At 42.2% G+C, this 14,871-nt stretch overlaps 2 protein-coding genes across 2 annotated transcripts; one reads left to right on the top strand and one right to left on the bottom strand.

The window, feature by feature from the left end:
• Window positions 1-3,513: 3,513 nt before the first annotated feature.
• rhbdd2 (rhomboid domain containing 2) lies at window positions 3,514-5,933 on the bottom strand. The gene is made up of 4 exons (XM_021617866.3): window positions 5,740-5,933; window positions 5,119-5,523; window positions 4,761-4,908; window positions 3,514-4,513 (listed from the first exon to the last, which is right to left on the bottom strand). The coding sequence occupies exons 1-4, from the start codon at window positions 5,924-5,926 to the stop codon at window positions 4,024-4,026; spliced, it is 1,230 nt and encodes a 409-aa protein (XP_021473541.3). The 5' UTR covers window positions 5,927-5,933; the 3' UTR covers window positions 3,514-4,023.
• Window positions 5,934-7,158: 1,225 nt separating this feature from the next.
• Window positions 7,159-14,292, top strand: LOC149979974 (uncharacterized). The gene is made up of 8 exons (XM_090188514.1): window positions 7,159-7,182; window positions 8,979-9,083; window positions 9,167-9,307; window positions 10,688-11,272; window positions 11,404-11,688; window positions 11,821-11,957; window positions 13,182-13,344; window positions 13,505-14,292. Exons 1-8 carry the CDS (start codon window positions 7,159-7,161, stop codon window positions 14,084-14,086), a joined length of 2,022 nt encoding a protein of 673 aa, XP_090044640.1. The 3' UTR covers window positions 14,087-14,292.
• The last annotated feature ends 579 nt before the right edge of the window (window positions 14,293-14,871 follow it).

Here is a 14,871-nt window from a genome sequence, read left to right as displayed (position 1 = left end):
TCACCAGGGTCTGACTTGACTGCATTTCGGCACCGTAACCGACTTCAGTGGGAAAATGCTCACCTTCGATGACAACTGGCATGCTGGAGAAGTGTGCTCTGCACGGATTAATCCCAGTTTCAACTGTACCGGGCAGATGGCAGACAGCGTGTATGGGGTGGAGTTATGCCTGCCTGCCTGCCCATACCATAAGCTACTGACAACGAACACAATTGCATTTTATCGATGGCAATTTGAATGCACAGAGATACCGTGACGAGGTCCTGAGGGCCATTGTCCTGCCATGTTTCAGCATGATAATGCATGAACCCATGTCACATGGATCGGTACACCATTTCTGGAAGCTGAAAATGTACCAGTTATTCGATGGCCTCCATACTCACCAGACATGTCACCCACTGAGCAGGCTTGGGATGCTCTGGATTGACATGTATGACAGTTTTTTCCAGTTTCCGCCGATATCCAGCAACTTCGCACAGCCAATGAAGAAGAGTGGGACAACATTCCACAATCAACAGCCTGATCAACACTATGTGAAGGAGATGTCACGCTGCATGATGCAAATGGTGGTCACACTTGATACTGACTGGTTTCCTGATCCACGCCCCTACTTTTTTTTGACAGACACACATCTGTACTCCTAGTCATGTGAAATCCATAGATTAGGGCCTAATTTATTTATTTAAATTGAATGATTTCCTTATGAACTGTAACTCAGTAAAATCTTTGAAATGGTTGCATGTTGCGTTCATATTTTTGTTCAGTGTACATTTGGTCCATGCGCTCCTTTTAATGTTATGGACATTTTTGGAATAAACCAATTTGTGTTTTAAATAAACAGAGTGCAGACCTTCACTGTTTCCCATCAGATTAGAAACGTTTGGAGATATTATACATTGAATGTTACACATTGTTTTTGTAAGTGTAACTAGGAGTAAACAGAGGTGATTATATGAAATATTGCCTCTGGACGTTTATCATGCTGTGAAGTACCCACAAGGTGAAAACATATACATAGACATTTCAGATAAGTTAATTGACAATATATAAGGCATTGAAAGTATTCTATATTTGCCGTCTTTAAATGTGTTTACAAGTTCAACATGGCTGACTATTCAGATGCACGAAGGATGTGTAAATACAGAGCAGTGCAAGATTAGTCAAATATGCAAACTAGTAGCATATTCATATTGTACCATACTGTACAATTCATACATTTAAATTGCAGTAACTGTTTAGTCATTGAGCCTTGTTCTTCATCGGTTCATTACAGAAAAGGTATTCGATTAAATGGTGGTTTACTGTAAAAAATGCCCAGGTGTTTTTTTTTTTCATCCTCTCCGACTGTAAGGCTTAGTGCCTACTAGTTATGTTTAGCTGGACACTACCTCGGCATTTAGGCAATGCAAAATGTGTTGTATGGTATGTGCACTTGCAGTCAACATGAATACATCTATTGAGTTTGAGTTTATTTTTTACAGGGACAGTGCACATTAATCAACATTTCAGTAAAAGTGCCGGTTTTAGCCAGCCGGCTAATTATTGTCATTTATGTGTGTTCTGATAATCACTAATTCTGGTAGAACTTTATGTAGTTTTATTTTATTATGCTGATGGTTGAAAGCCTAATAATTTGTTCACAAGCATTTCGCTACACTCGCATTAACATCTGCTAACCATGTGTATGTGACAAATAAAATTTGATTTAATTACAAATGTTCAGCAGTCTATCATTTTAGCATGTCATTTTGTGTGTCTTTTAATATAAAAACCCCTCAACTATTCTAGTGATACAGAATCAAATATGACATGGTACATGTCATTTAAATAAGAAATGTGCCTTTTTACATTTTTCTCTTGCATTACTGATATCGTATAATGTGTTACATCATGACTTGTGTTACATGACTCTTACCACTTGATCCAGTTTTATATGCAAAATATATATTTGTATATGAACAGTATAAGTTTAAAGAATGCATTTGTAAATAAATAATAAATGGAGATCATTGATTTGCTTTATTTAGTCTTGGTTGTCAGTTATGGCTTCTCTTTCCTGTGCACAACTAGTTCATTTTTCAAAGATGACTTCATAATCTGCCCTTGTAGCCCACTCTCTGGATCATCTCACCCACTTGTCCCCTGCCTCTGAATTGACAGTCATTTTGAACGATCCATTGCAAAACAAACTGCATGTAATGGATCTAATTTAGTGCTGAGTGGATGCTATTTTAATTTAAGTACAATGAACAAAAGTATAAATGCAACCATTTCAAAGATTTTACTGGAGTTAGTTCATATAAGGAAATCAGTCATTTGAAATAAATTCATTAGGCCCTAATCTATGGATTTCACATGATTGGGAAAACAGATATGCATCTGTCGGTCATAGATACCTAAAAAGAAAGGTAGGTGTGTGGATCAAAAAAACGGTCAGTATCTGGTGTGATCACCATTTGCCTCAAGCAGCGCGACGCATCTCCTTCGCATAGAGTTGATCAGGCTGTTGATTGTGGCCTGTGGAACGTTGTCCCACTCCTCTTCAACGGCTGTGCAAATTTGTTGTTCGTTGTCCGTAGCTTATGCCTGCCCATACCAGAACCCCACTGCCACCATTAGGCACTCTGCTCACAACCTTCACAACAGCAAACCGCTCACCCACACAGTTAAACTTTGTCCTCAGAGGCAATTCATTTTGCAGTCATAAACCTGCCAGGTACAGCCGAAACCGGGATTCAACCATGAAGAGCACACTTCTCCAGCATGCCAGTGGCCATAGAAGGTGAGCATTTGTCCACTGAGGTCAGTTACAACGCTGAATGCAGTCAGGTCAAGACCCTAGTGAGGATGACGAGCAACCAGATGACCTTCCCTGGGATGGTTTCTGGCAGTTTGTGCAGAAATTATTTGGTTGTGCAAACTCAGTTTCATAAGGTGGCTGTCAGACAATAAAGAAGCAAACAATGAAGAAGCTAACTGTGGAGGTCCTGGGCTGGCATGGTTACACGTGGTCTGCGGATGTGAGGCCGGTTGGACGTACTGCCAAATTCTCTAAAACGACGTTGGAGTTGGCTTACGGTAGAGAAATTAACTTTAAAATCTCTGGTAACAGCTCTGGTGGACATTCCTGTAGTCAGCATGCCAATTGCAAGCTCCCTCAAAACGTAGCATTGTGTTGTGTGACAAAACTGCACATTTTAGAGTGACCTTTTAGTCTGCCCAGCACAAGGTGCACCAGTGTAATGAGCATTGTGTTGAATCAGCTTCTTGATATGCCACACCTGTCAGGTGGGTGGATTATCTTGGCAAAGGAGAAATGTCCAATAACAGGGATTTAATCAAATTTGTGAAATAAGCTTTTTGTACATTTGGAAAATTTCTGAAATTGCTTTCAGCTCATGAAACATGGGACTAACACTTTACATGTTGTGTTTATATTTTTGTTCAGTGTAGTTAAGGGTGATTAAAATATCCTACCCGTTTGAAGTAAAAACAGATATTATTTACTAAGGGTTTTGAAAAACTTTGTTTTAATCTAGGTTGTATAAATCAAGAATACCAAGAGATTTGTCTACTGTATGGGTAAAAAACACATAGTACAAAACACACAAGCCAAAAGGAGGTCTTACAATCAACTGACAATCAAAGCCTTCTTGCATTGATTTGACCTTGAACATTCAGAGCCTGCTTGTGTATTCAAACCAAAAACTGTGAACCTTCAAGTAGTCTCAAACCACTTGTCCAAGCATATTACATCTCAATGTATAACATGAGACAGAAAACACATTGAATGAAAACTATGGGCTCGATTAAATCTGTATCGCCGAAGTTCAGATTATAGCGGCTTATAACCACACTGACATAATTCGTTTTATGTTATTAGTTATACCATGAGTTGACGTTTTTACAAGGATTGTTGAAAATAGAGCACATGAAATGTAAAGGTCATTTCCGGTCTTCGAGAACATTGCCTTTGAAGTTCAATCGAGGTATAGCGAGTTTTGGTGTTACTGATTGAAGTCATCAATCTGTCAGTGAAGACACAGGTGCTCCTGGATGAACCATCACAGATTCTGTTAGTGACTCCGGCATGTTTGCTGTGAAACTCTGGGGAACACTGACAGACACAGACAGTGGACTGAGGTGGGAATGTTGAGAATGTGGATGTTGAGCCACTGGAGCCCAGTGACTGCTGGTTTGAGAGGCAGATGCATGCCCATGACTGAGTCCATGGCCAAAGCTGTGTTCATGACTATGTCCATGACCTTGGCTGTGGCTGCAGCTGTGTCCATGCTTGTGACCATGTCCGTGACTTGGCCCAAAGCTATCCTTGATGCCATATCCATCGTTGTGTCCGTAATAACCTGAGAGCTGAACAGGGCTCCCCTGTGTATAGTAGGAGTGGGCCCAGCCTTCAAATGTCTTTGGTGTGGTCTCAGTAGCCTGTAGGTTGGAGGTAGAGGACATTGGAGCGTAGGCTTGGACTGGGTAGGAGCCTGGGGTTGGAATGATTCTGCAATCAATGAGAACATAGACAGATTTCAGAGAGCTTCTCTATACCAGTGATTCTCTATCTAATCATGGGGGACCACTAGGTGCCTAATGTAAAGTATTCAATTACAGCTGAGGATCATCTATTAGAACTGCACCTCGTTATACTGTAGTACATCATGTGCTCTGGCTTGCACACAGCAATTGTTATTTAATGACCTCTTGTCTTGTCTGATAAATGATGGGTCTGGTGCTTTCTCAGTACTCACGGTGGGTGGACCGTCTTCCTTCTCGCCTCTATCGATGCAGGGACATACAGGACACCAATGTTCCTCAGCAGCCTGAAAGGCATCTTCTTGTCCAGCACTGATGCCCTGGCATCGGACATGTCCAGAAGTGAGAGCCAGCCCTTTCCGTCTGTTTCACCAGTGCAAGTTAAGGAGAATGTGTGAAGCAAGATTTTTTCTAAACAAACATGCCATAATGTTTAGCAGCAGGACTCATATACAACACCTATAACCTAATAACACTTAACTACACTACTAAGCACACTTCTAAAGCTGTGACATACTGCAGAGGAGCGTATCACATTTATTTTGAACCGCAATGAGGTTGGAATAAGGATACAGATCTCCCCTGCGATGATGGCGATGACATTGCAAAGGAAGACAGTGTGTGGGACCAAAAGTGTTATGATGAACAGAAACAGCCAGGGCAGGGCTAACATGGGTACAGTGACCCCGAAAAGAAAGCCCTTAACCATACGGGAGTGCACTGTGGCCATACCCATAAGGGAGAGGGATACTGGAATGAACCCCTCCACCTGGTTCTGGGCAGATGCACCAAACAGTAGCAGACCCAGTATGCTGTACAACACCCCTGTGCTGATAGAGAGCAGAAGAAACATGAAGAGGAACCGAACAGTGCCCACACTCTTCTCAATGCCACCACAGAGGGGCCCCAGAACCCCAATACTGAGGAGTAGCTGGGTCACTGACTTGTGGTGGAAGGAGTATGTGATGAGCTTGTGCACTGGAAAGGAAGAGGAACAGGTTTAAAACATACATAATAGAGTTGACAGATATAAACATGCCGTGATGTGTTGTCGCTTGCTGATGTAGTCTACTGGCACCGTCGGTTACGTTAGCCATACGTTTAAGGACGCTAGCTAACGTTACAACACTCCCATTCAAAGTAGCTACCGAGCATATAATTGTTGATTCACTCAGCCCCTCCTAGCTAACTTACCATGACCATTGCCAAAAACTGTCGTTCCAAGACTGAAGACATCCTCTGATAAACCGAAAAATGTAGTGACAGTAAACAAAACAAATGATACTACAATGACAGAAACAATCCCACTCGTGAGCATGAACTCAGGAGTAAAACTCTTGAACCCCTGAACCATATCTTTTAAAACTATTCGGGAGATCATTTTGATGCACAGTGCATAGTTTTCAAATTAGTACTTGGATAATCAATCAACTTTTATACATAATTGCAGTACCCTTTAGCCAGAGTATAGCTAGCTAGCTAGCGGTTCCCAATATATAAAACAGCCACAAAGTAATATTGGCTATTAAGGTAAAAATTAATGAAAAAAATAAGCTTTTTGGTCTTATTTTAAGGTTGTGGCATTGGGTTAGCAGTATGAATAAGTTTAAAATCCGATTTTAAGAAGATTAATTGTAGAAATATGCGAACAGGCTAGCTCAGCCAAAACACATGTACTGGACTTCCGCATTTCAATTATCACAACATCAAAGTTGCATAGATTTGAAGACACTGCCACCTGCTGACATGTGCCTCAAATGTGATTATCAAAGAGTCCTCAACAGCCATTTGAGTTAGATAGCTACACATATATAAGCATCAATTCGCTACATGAACTGTGTTCAGCTTTGATATCAACAGTACAATCAATTTCTTCAATCAGGTTGTTTCAGGTAATCTTTTGCCGCATAGGCTGCCTTAGCTGATGCTATGCAGAGAATACTGCGATTGGAAACGGTTGGTTAGACCCGTTCGCACTGCACAAGGTGATTTGGAGTTTAGAATGTCTGGTAGGCTCTTACATTCTTTGGGGAGGTCCCAAATGGCACCCTGAGGTGTGGTACTTTTGACCTGTGCCCAGTCAAGATGGATCGTAGTGATGAGAGAATCAAAAGAGCCCTTATGTGGTAAATACCTATTTATTTATTTTGTGTTCTGTCTTTGTTATCACATTTTAAACTGAGTGTTGTGTTGACAGTTGAATCCAGTGAGGGTGAACTCCCCTGATTCTGTGATGTGGCCAACCAGTAAGGTGCACAGAAGACCAAGGCCTGTAAGTCAAATCTGACCTGAAAACAATTACACATAAACATTACTTATGCTCCATGTACAAACTGCAGTTATCACAATAAAAGCAACTGCAGATATCCCTCCCCATCTAAACTCATTTGAAATTGAATGCTCTCTTGACAGTCTATTTCAGCGCAGACCCCTCAGATCCACAAAAGGCCTGTAAGTCACATTCAAATCAACCACATAACAGTAGCCACTTAAATGATTTATTGATAGCTACATCATTTATTTCCAAGGCCAAAATGAGCAAAATAGTTTTTACTGTTCACAGCCAATCATTGAGAGCTGGGGCAGGAACATACATCTGGGGATGGACGGGACATGAATCCAGAGCCTCTCAGCCAGGTCAGACATCTCTGCTGTTCCCATAGAGATCAATCTGTTGATTCATATGGCAATTTTGGTTGGCTTGGTTGAATTGACAATCCTTAATTGGAAATGCTAAAGAATCCTACAGTATGGAAGGTCTTTAGTCCCATCCCTAATGCTATGGGAGTTGCATTTATTGCATTTCAATACACTTGCATTTTCAATTACCCATGAATTACTCACTACTTGTACAAGTATGTTGGATTGCCTAAATACAGTGCCTTGCAAAAGTATTCGGCCCCCTTGAACTTTGCGACCTTTTGCCACATTTCAGGCTTCAAACATAAAGATATAAAACTGTATTTTTTTGAGGAATCAACAACAAGTGGGACACAATCATGAAGTGGAACGACATTTATTGGATATTTCAAACTTTTTTAACAAATCAAAAACTGAAAAATTGGGCGTGCAAAATTATTCAGCCCCTTTACTTTCAGTGCAGCAAACTCTCTCCAGAAGTTCAGTGAGGATCTCTGAATGATCCAATGTTGACCTAAATGACTAATGATGATAAATACAATCCACCTGTGTGTAATCAAGTCTCCGTATAAATGCACCTGCACTGTGATAGTCTCAGAGGTCCGTTAAAAGCGCAGAGAGCATCATGAAGAACAAGGAACACACCAGGCAGGTCCGAGATACTGTTGTGAAGAAGTTTAAAGCCGGATTTGGATACAAAAAGATTTCCCAAGCTTTAAACATCCCAAGGAGCACTGTGCAAGCGATAATATTGAAATGGAAGGAGTATCAGACCACTGCAAATCTACCAAGACCTGGCCGTCCCTCTAAACTTTCAGCTCATACAAGGAGAAGACTGATCAGAGATGCAGCCAAGAGGCCCATGATCACTCTGGATGAACTGCAGAGATCTACAGCTGAGGTGGGAGACTCTGTCCATAGGACAACAATCAGTCGTATATTGCACAAATCTGGCCTTTATGGAAGAGTGGCAAGAAGAAAGCCATTTCTTAAAGATATCCATAAAAAGTGTCGTTTAAAGTTTGCCACAAGCCACCTGGGAGACACACCAAACATGTGGAAGAAGGTGCTCTGGTCAGATGAAACCAAAATTGAACTTATTGGCAACAATGCAAAACGTTATGTTTGGCGTAAAAGCAACACAGCTGAACACACCATCCCCACTGTCAAACATGGTGGTGGCAGCATCATGGTTTGGGCCTGCTTTTCTTCAGCAGGGACAGGGAAGATGGTTAAAATTGATGGGAAGATGGATGGAGCCAAATACAGGACGATTCTGGAAGAAAACCTGATGGAGTCTGCAAAAGACCTGAGACTGGGACGGAGATTTGTCTTCCAACAAGACAATGATCCAAAACATAAAGCAAAATCTACAATGGAATGGCTCAAAAATAAACATATCCAGGTGTTAGAATGGCCAAGTCAAAGTCCAGACCTGAATCCAATCGAGAATCTGTGGAAAGAACTGAAAACTGCTGTTCACAAATGCTCTCCATCCAACCTCACTGAGCTCGAGCTGTTTTGCAAGGAGGAATGGGAAAAAATTTCAGTCTCTCGATGTGCAAAACTGATAGAGACATACCCCAAGCGACTTACAGCTGTAATCGCAGATTATTATCACAAAAAAATACAGTTTTATATCTTTATGTTTGAAGCCTGAAATGTGGCAAAAGGTCGCAAAGTTCAAGGGGGCCGAATACTTTCGCAAGGCACTGTATTCAACATTTTCATGGCAGTCAATGCCAGTGAATTCCATGGCTGCCCTAAGTACATGCCTTTGTCTGTCTCCTCAGTCTGGAAGGGTGACTCGGCTGATGGAGAGAAATTATGATGGGGTGATCTCATCCTCCAACTCTGATGACATCTCTATCTACTCCTTCACTGACTGTGAATCTGAGGTAAGAGAGTTGTACACCATAGATGTGTTGAGTGATATGACTGTGAAGAGAATAGTCTCAGACTAATTGACTCTGATACACAGTCTGATGAGGATCATGAAAGGAGGACACCACCGCTGATAGTGAAGGATAAGGAGGATGGAAAGGTGACAAAGTTTGAAGTGAGGGAAATGGTAGAGGACGACAATCTGTCTCTCCACTCCTTGGATGATTCAGACTTTCTGGTATGTTCTGCACCATGTATTTGAGTAACTCTTTGACTGAATGTGGAGAATGGACTATGACCAACTAGCTCTCTGACACAGTGTGATAATGGCAATGATGCCTCTGCTGAGGACAGTCCAGGGTCTTCAAAGGAACCACAGAGAAAAGGGTCTTCACTGAAGGACCCTCGACTGGTATTCTCTTACATTTGTGTGTTAGTGGTGTGCAGGTCAGCTGTTTGTTCAACCAAGCCCACCCGCAATTGCTAATAACCCATCCGCAACCGCCCGACTATATGTGAAAAAGTGAAAACCTGACCCTAGTCCACAAATATAGAACACCATCAGAGAAGGCGGAACGATTTTTTGTCAGGGGGTGCAGGATTTTGTTGTGGCTAATATGGATATGTTTCTGCTTATCATTTCCGACATTTTGGCAGGCTATTTGTTAGTCAACTCTATAATTAGATAGAAGACTAAATAAACCCTTGCTCACCGGAATAATGTTATAAATGGTAGAATGAATGCTTCAATCTAGTTGACATCGGTAAAGTTCTCCGTCATCTTTGATTCTTTCGCGGAGCAAGAAGAAAATGCAAAAACTCAAGATAAAAAAGGGAAACTACTCTCAGCTTTTAGGAGGCTGATAAAGCAGTCCCTAACTGCACAATCACATTCTCTCAAGATGCTGAAAGAAATCATATTTCTCCACTCCTGTTCCCGCCTATCATTTTACTGCAATAAATGCTTAATTCTGCAGGAGTTAATATTAAGACTGTGAGAGGTTAATTAAAGATCTACAGTCAGTGTCCAGATTTCAGTTTCCATTTAACTCATCTGAACAGTTTGTTCCCTTGATGTGCCATAGGCCTATTTGAATCCCCCTCTTGTGACTGTCAAATTTGTATAGTGCCTCACAATCATCACACATAATAGAGACACTGCCATCATCCTCTTTGAATACTTCATCAAATCTTTTCCAAACATTCCTTTTCTGGCCATCCCTTCTTTATTTTCAACTCTCCATTTCGTAGATTTCCTCTTATTGAATTAAACTCTGACATTGTCCTTTTTGCGTCAGTGGATCAACAGTAACTTTTTCTGCCCTTTCCCAAAAGTGATTGGTGTCTAGTCTATTTGGCACGCACCAAATTAGGCCCTAAAGCTTAGGTTTACGCACAAATTCTAAATAACCTATAGATATAAATGACACAAGAATGTTACATTTATGGAATTTTTTCATGTATTGTTTTCTCTTTATTCAACCCGACCGCCACCCACATAATATTTCATGACCCTAAACCCGCCGCCCTGTGGATATAACCGCGGAACTGCTGCTTATGAGTCAATGCATCACTAGTGTGTGTTACATCTCAATGATTTGACCCTATGTCTGTACAGATTATTGTGGCCAAGCCCAACATCCTTCTCCCTGCCTCTGTGAGTGCCCTGAAGAAGGCATCACACCTGATGGAGTTGGTCCCTACTGTCCAGCCCTGCAGGGAGCAGCTGGACAAGAAGACACAGTGGACCAACACCAACGAGGAGAGCCTGAGGAGGATTAAAAAAAAACTGGCCTCCATAGAGCTCGACCTGGAGGAAGGCCTGAACAAGGTCAACGACGGTCAGGACATCAACCAAGAGAGGCAGGAGAATGAGGGACGCTTCAGAGCCTGGATTGAGAAGTGGATGGGGAGGAGGAAGGAGGAAAGACTGAGGGATGAAGATGTGAATAGGGAAGACAAAGGGAGGATGGGCGAGGAAGTGAGGGCACTGATCCAAGTGATGAAGAGAAACTGCAATGAAAGTGATCTTGAGGCAGTAAACCTGGACAGTTGGCTGAATGACTTGGAAAGGTTGAAAGTGGCCTTCAAGAAATGCACTGGAGAGATGGCCGAAATGGTAGAGAGCATGGCAGAAATGCAGACCAGAATAGCTGAGAGCAGGCTCCTCAAGCCTGACAAAAATAACTATGTCCAGAGCTTTGTAAATGAATCTTACTTATTGAGTGTAGTCATGTATCTAATGTATTTATAGATTAGTCATACAGTATATCTACAGATTTTGTATAACATAGCACTGTCCTAACAGTTTGTTTGTTGTTTCTGGTCTCACAGAGCCCAGGGAAAGTCTCTGGTCCTGTGTCTGGCCTCTCTCCTCTTGTGACCTCAGCACCCCGGACCCTGGCTGAAGCCCTACAAGCCCTGCCCTCTGCTGTGGCCCGTCCCTCCCAAAAGGATGTCCCAAAGCCTCCGACACCTCCAAGCCCTGTCTCTGTCATTGTTGCTTCGCCTGCTGTGGAGTACTTACCATACCACCGCAGCCCTCGCCTGGCCCCAATCACCAACCTGAGTGAGAACGGCAAGAAGCTGCTCCAGAAAATGTCAGGAGTGACGCCACAGGTGAGAGGAAACAGGAAGGGAATATTGGCCATATTTCCTTCTACAATATATCATACCTCTAGATATCATAGCTCAAGATTAGAAAATAGCCATAAGCTTATATTACTTGATCTCCTTGTCCAAAATATTCAGGAAGGGAAGGTCAAAAGGAAAAAGACCAAGGGAAAAAAGCAAGTGAAGAAAGAGAAGGCCAGTAAGATGCAGCAGGTGGAAAATGTTGGAGAAAGTAAGAAGGACAAGAAAGAGGAAAAGAAGAGTCTGAGGAAGAGGTGAGGAAATAGAAGAGGGGAACATAACAAGGGTGTTTTAGAGATTTATAGAAATAGAATGAGGTAGAGAAATCTAGAAATTTAATGAGGTAGCAGAGAAAGAGCAGCTATCTGATGTTTAATGGCAAACTACTATTTATTATCCTGTTGTGTTTGATTGACAGGTTTCTCCAGTGGCTGCTGCCCAAACTGAGATGTTCGAAGAAATAATGGCCAACTACTACTACAACACACACACACACACACATACTCACAGAGATTTTGAGTATTGCTTACTCCTCCAACACACAGCAAAATACACATAATGATATTGGTCTCTTTGTTATATTTTCAGACATGCACCATTATTAAAAAAATAAAAAAAGACCCAATAATTATATTGGTTCCCATACAGCCTACTAGGGTAGCGTATGATAATGGGTTGGATTTACATAGCGTGTAGTTATCAGGCTTGGAAATATAGCCAGGAGATGCAGGGTCAACACCCCTACTCATGTCATAAGTGCCATGAGATGTTTAGTGACCACAGAGAGATAGGACCTCTGTGTGCACAGTCTCATCCGAAGGACAGCACCGGCCGCAGGGCAGTGTCTGGCATTGGGGTCTTAGGTCTTCTTTGGCCAAAGGGAAGTGAAGTGGGCCAGTATGAGAGAGCAAGAACTTTCTTAGCAGATAATGATAACATGACAACAGTAGCTGTAGATGATGTAATGAAAAGTTGGAGGGTGGTTGGTAATGGAGAACATCAGGTGGATCCACGTCTGGGTGTTGGGCAGGACCCCTAGCTCCTGGAGAACAGGAGCAGAGTTAAAGGGAACAGGGTAGGAGACAGAGACGTAAACACTCCGGTAGCTCTCCTTCTGTTTCTCCTGCGCCTTGTCCATGTTCTGTCTCACCTTGATTGATGACAGGAATACATGCAATTATATTTCATATTACAAATACATTTCTTACATATCTCTTGGAGGGACAGAAAATAAATTAACAGCGGACAATCATTTTTACCTGGTCAAAAACCTCCACGTCCTTCTCAGTCTGTGCCTGAAGGTAGTACTCAAAGGCGTTCCGATCTGGTTCGACAACTTCCACCACATCAGGTGGGGTTTCAGTGATCTGAAAGTACGTTATGCAAAAATAGCAATAGACAAACACTAAGTCAATCCCAATTTTGAAAGACTACAGTATATGCAATAATTGTATATACAATTGCATTGTTTACCTCAGTCAACAGCTGCGGCTCCTGTCCATACTCAGCCTGGATGCTGCTGTTGTGTGCAAAGAGAATTACCTTCAGGTTGTTCTCCCACCCTTCCTGATACCAATCAAGGGACTTGCCCATGGCAGTCTTGAGGGTCTGGTTGGTCATTCACCAAACCTGGAGGAGGGGGTAGGAAAGCAATATCTATTGACAATGTACTTTAAGATATTGAAATATATCTGATTGTGTACCATGGAAAAACAAAAACAAATTGTAAAAAATAAATATAACAAACCATTGGTGACAGAATATAACCTATAACATACTTACCTTGTTCCAGCATTCATGACCTCGGTCATTCAAAATGACCTCAGGAGAACCGTGGGTGTTGAAGATGTCCACTATTGCCTTGGCCTCGCTAGTCTCAGCACCCCGGACCCTGGCTGAAGCCCTACAAGCCCTGCCCTCTGCTGTGGCCCGTCCCTCCCAAAAGGATGTCCCAAAGCCTCTGACACCTCCAAGCCCTGTCTCTGTCATTGTTGCTTTGCCTGCTGTGGAGTACTTACCATACCACCGCAGCCCTCGCCTGGCCCCAATCACCAACCTGAGTGAGAACGGCAAGAAGCTGCTCCAGAAAATGTCAGGAGTGACGCCACAGGTGAGAGGAAACAGGAAGGGAATATTGGCCATATTTCCTTCTACAATATATCATACCTCTAGATATCATAGCTCAAGATTAGAAAATAGCCATAAGCTTATATTACTTGATCTCCTTGTCCAAAATATTCAGGAAGGGAAGGTCAAAAGGAAAAAGACCAAGGGAAAAAAGCAAGTGAAGAAAGAGAAGGCCAGTAAGATGCAGCAGGTGGAAAATGTTGGAGAAAGTAAGGAGGACAAGAAAGAGGAAAAGAAGAGTCTGAGGAAGAGGTGAGGAAATAGAAGAGGGGAACATAACAAGGGTGTTTTAGAAATTTATAGAAATAGAATGAGGTAGAGAAATCTAGAAATTGAATGAGGTAGCAGAGAAAGAGCAGCTATCTGATGTTTAATGGCAACCTACTATTTATTCTCCTGTTGTGTTTGATTGACAGGTTTCTCCAGTGGCTGCTGCCCAAACTGAGATGTTCGAAGAAATAATGGCCAACTACTACTACAACACACACACACACACACACACACACACACACACACACACACATACTATTGATATTGGTCTCATTGTTATATTTTGAGACAATAAAAAAGACCCAATAATTATATTGGTTCCCATACAGCCTACTAGGGTAGCGTATGATAATGGGTTGGATTTACATAGCGTGTAGTTATCAGGCTTGGAAATATAGCCAGGAGATGCAGGGTCAACACCCCTACTCATGTCATAAGTGCCATGAGATGCTTAGTGACCACAGAGAGAGAGGACCTCTGTGTGCACAGTCTCATCCGAAGGACAGCACCGGCCGCAGGGCAGTGTCTGGCATTGGGGTCTTAGGTCTTCTTTGGCCAAAGGGAAGTGAAGAGGGCCAGTATGAGAGAGCAAGAACTTTCTTAGCAGATAATGATAACATGACAACAGTAGCTGTAGATGATGTAATGAAAAGTTGGAGGGTGGTTGGTAATGGAGAACATCAGGTGGATCCACGTCTGGGTGTTGGGCAGGACCCCTAGCTCCTGGAGAACAGGAGCAGAGTTCAAGGGAACAGGGTAGGAGACAGAGAC

Source organism: Oncorhynchus mykiss, chromosome 10 (assembly GCF_057628025.1).
Source record: "Oncorhynchus mykiss isolate SJ-2025 chromosome 10, ASM5762802v1, whole genome shotgun sequence".
Classification (NCBI taxonomy): Eukaryota; Metazoa; Chordata; class Actinopteri; order Salmoniformes; family Salmonidae; genus Oncorhynchus; species Oncorhynchus mykiss.
This window is presented reverse-complemented; position numbering and strand designations above follow the sequence as displayed.

Excerpts from the sequence above, each read along its gene's own strand:
- rhbdd2 (XM_021617866.3), bottom strand. The coding sequence starts at position 5,926 with ATGATCTCCCGAATAGTTTTAAAAGATATGGTTCAGGGGTTCAAGAGT. Across the intron at positions 4,909-5,118 it reads CATCATCGCAGGGGAGATCT|ACGGAAAGGGCTGGCTCTCA; the intron begins GTATCCTTATTC and ends CTGGTGAAACAG. Across the intron at positions 4,514-4,760 it reads AGGAAGACGGTCCACCCACC|AATCATTCCAACCCCAGGCT; the intron begins GTGAGTACTGAG and ends CATTGATTGCAG.
- LOC149979974 (XM_090188514.1), top strand. The coding sequence starts at position 7,159 with ATGAATCCAGAGCCTCTCAGCCAG. Across the intron at positions 9,084-9,166 it reads TCACTGACTGTGAATCTGAG|TCTGATGAGGATCATGAAAG; the intron begins GTAAGAGAGTTG and ends TCTGATACACAG. Across the intron at positions 11,689-11,820 it reads TGTCAGGAGTGACGCCACAG|GAAGGGAAGGTCAAAAGGAA; the intron begins GTGAGAGGAAAC and ends CAAAATATTCAG.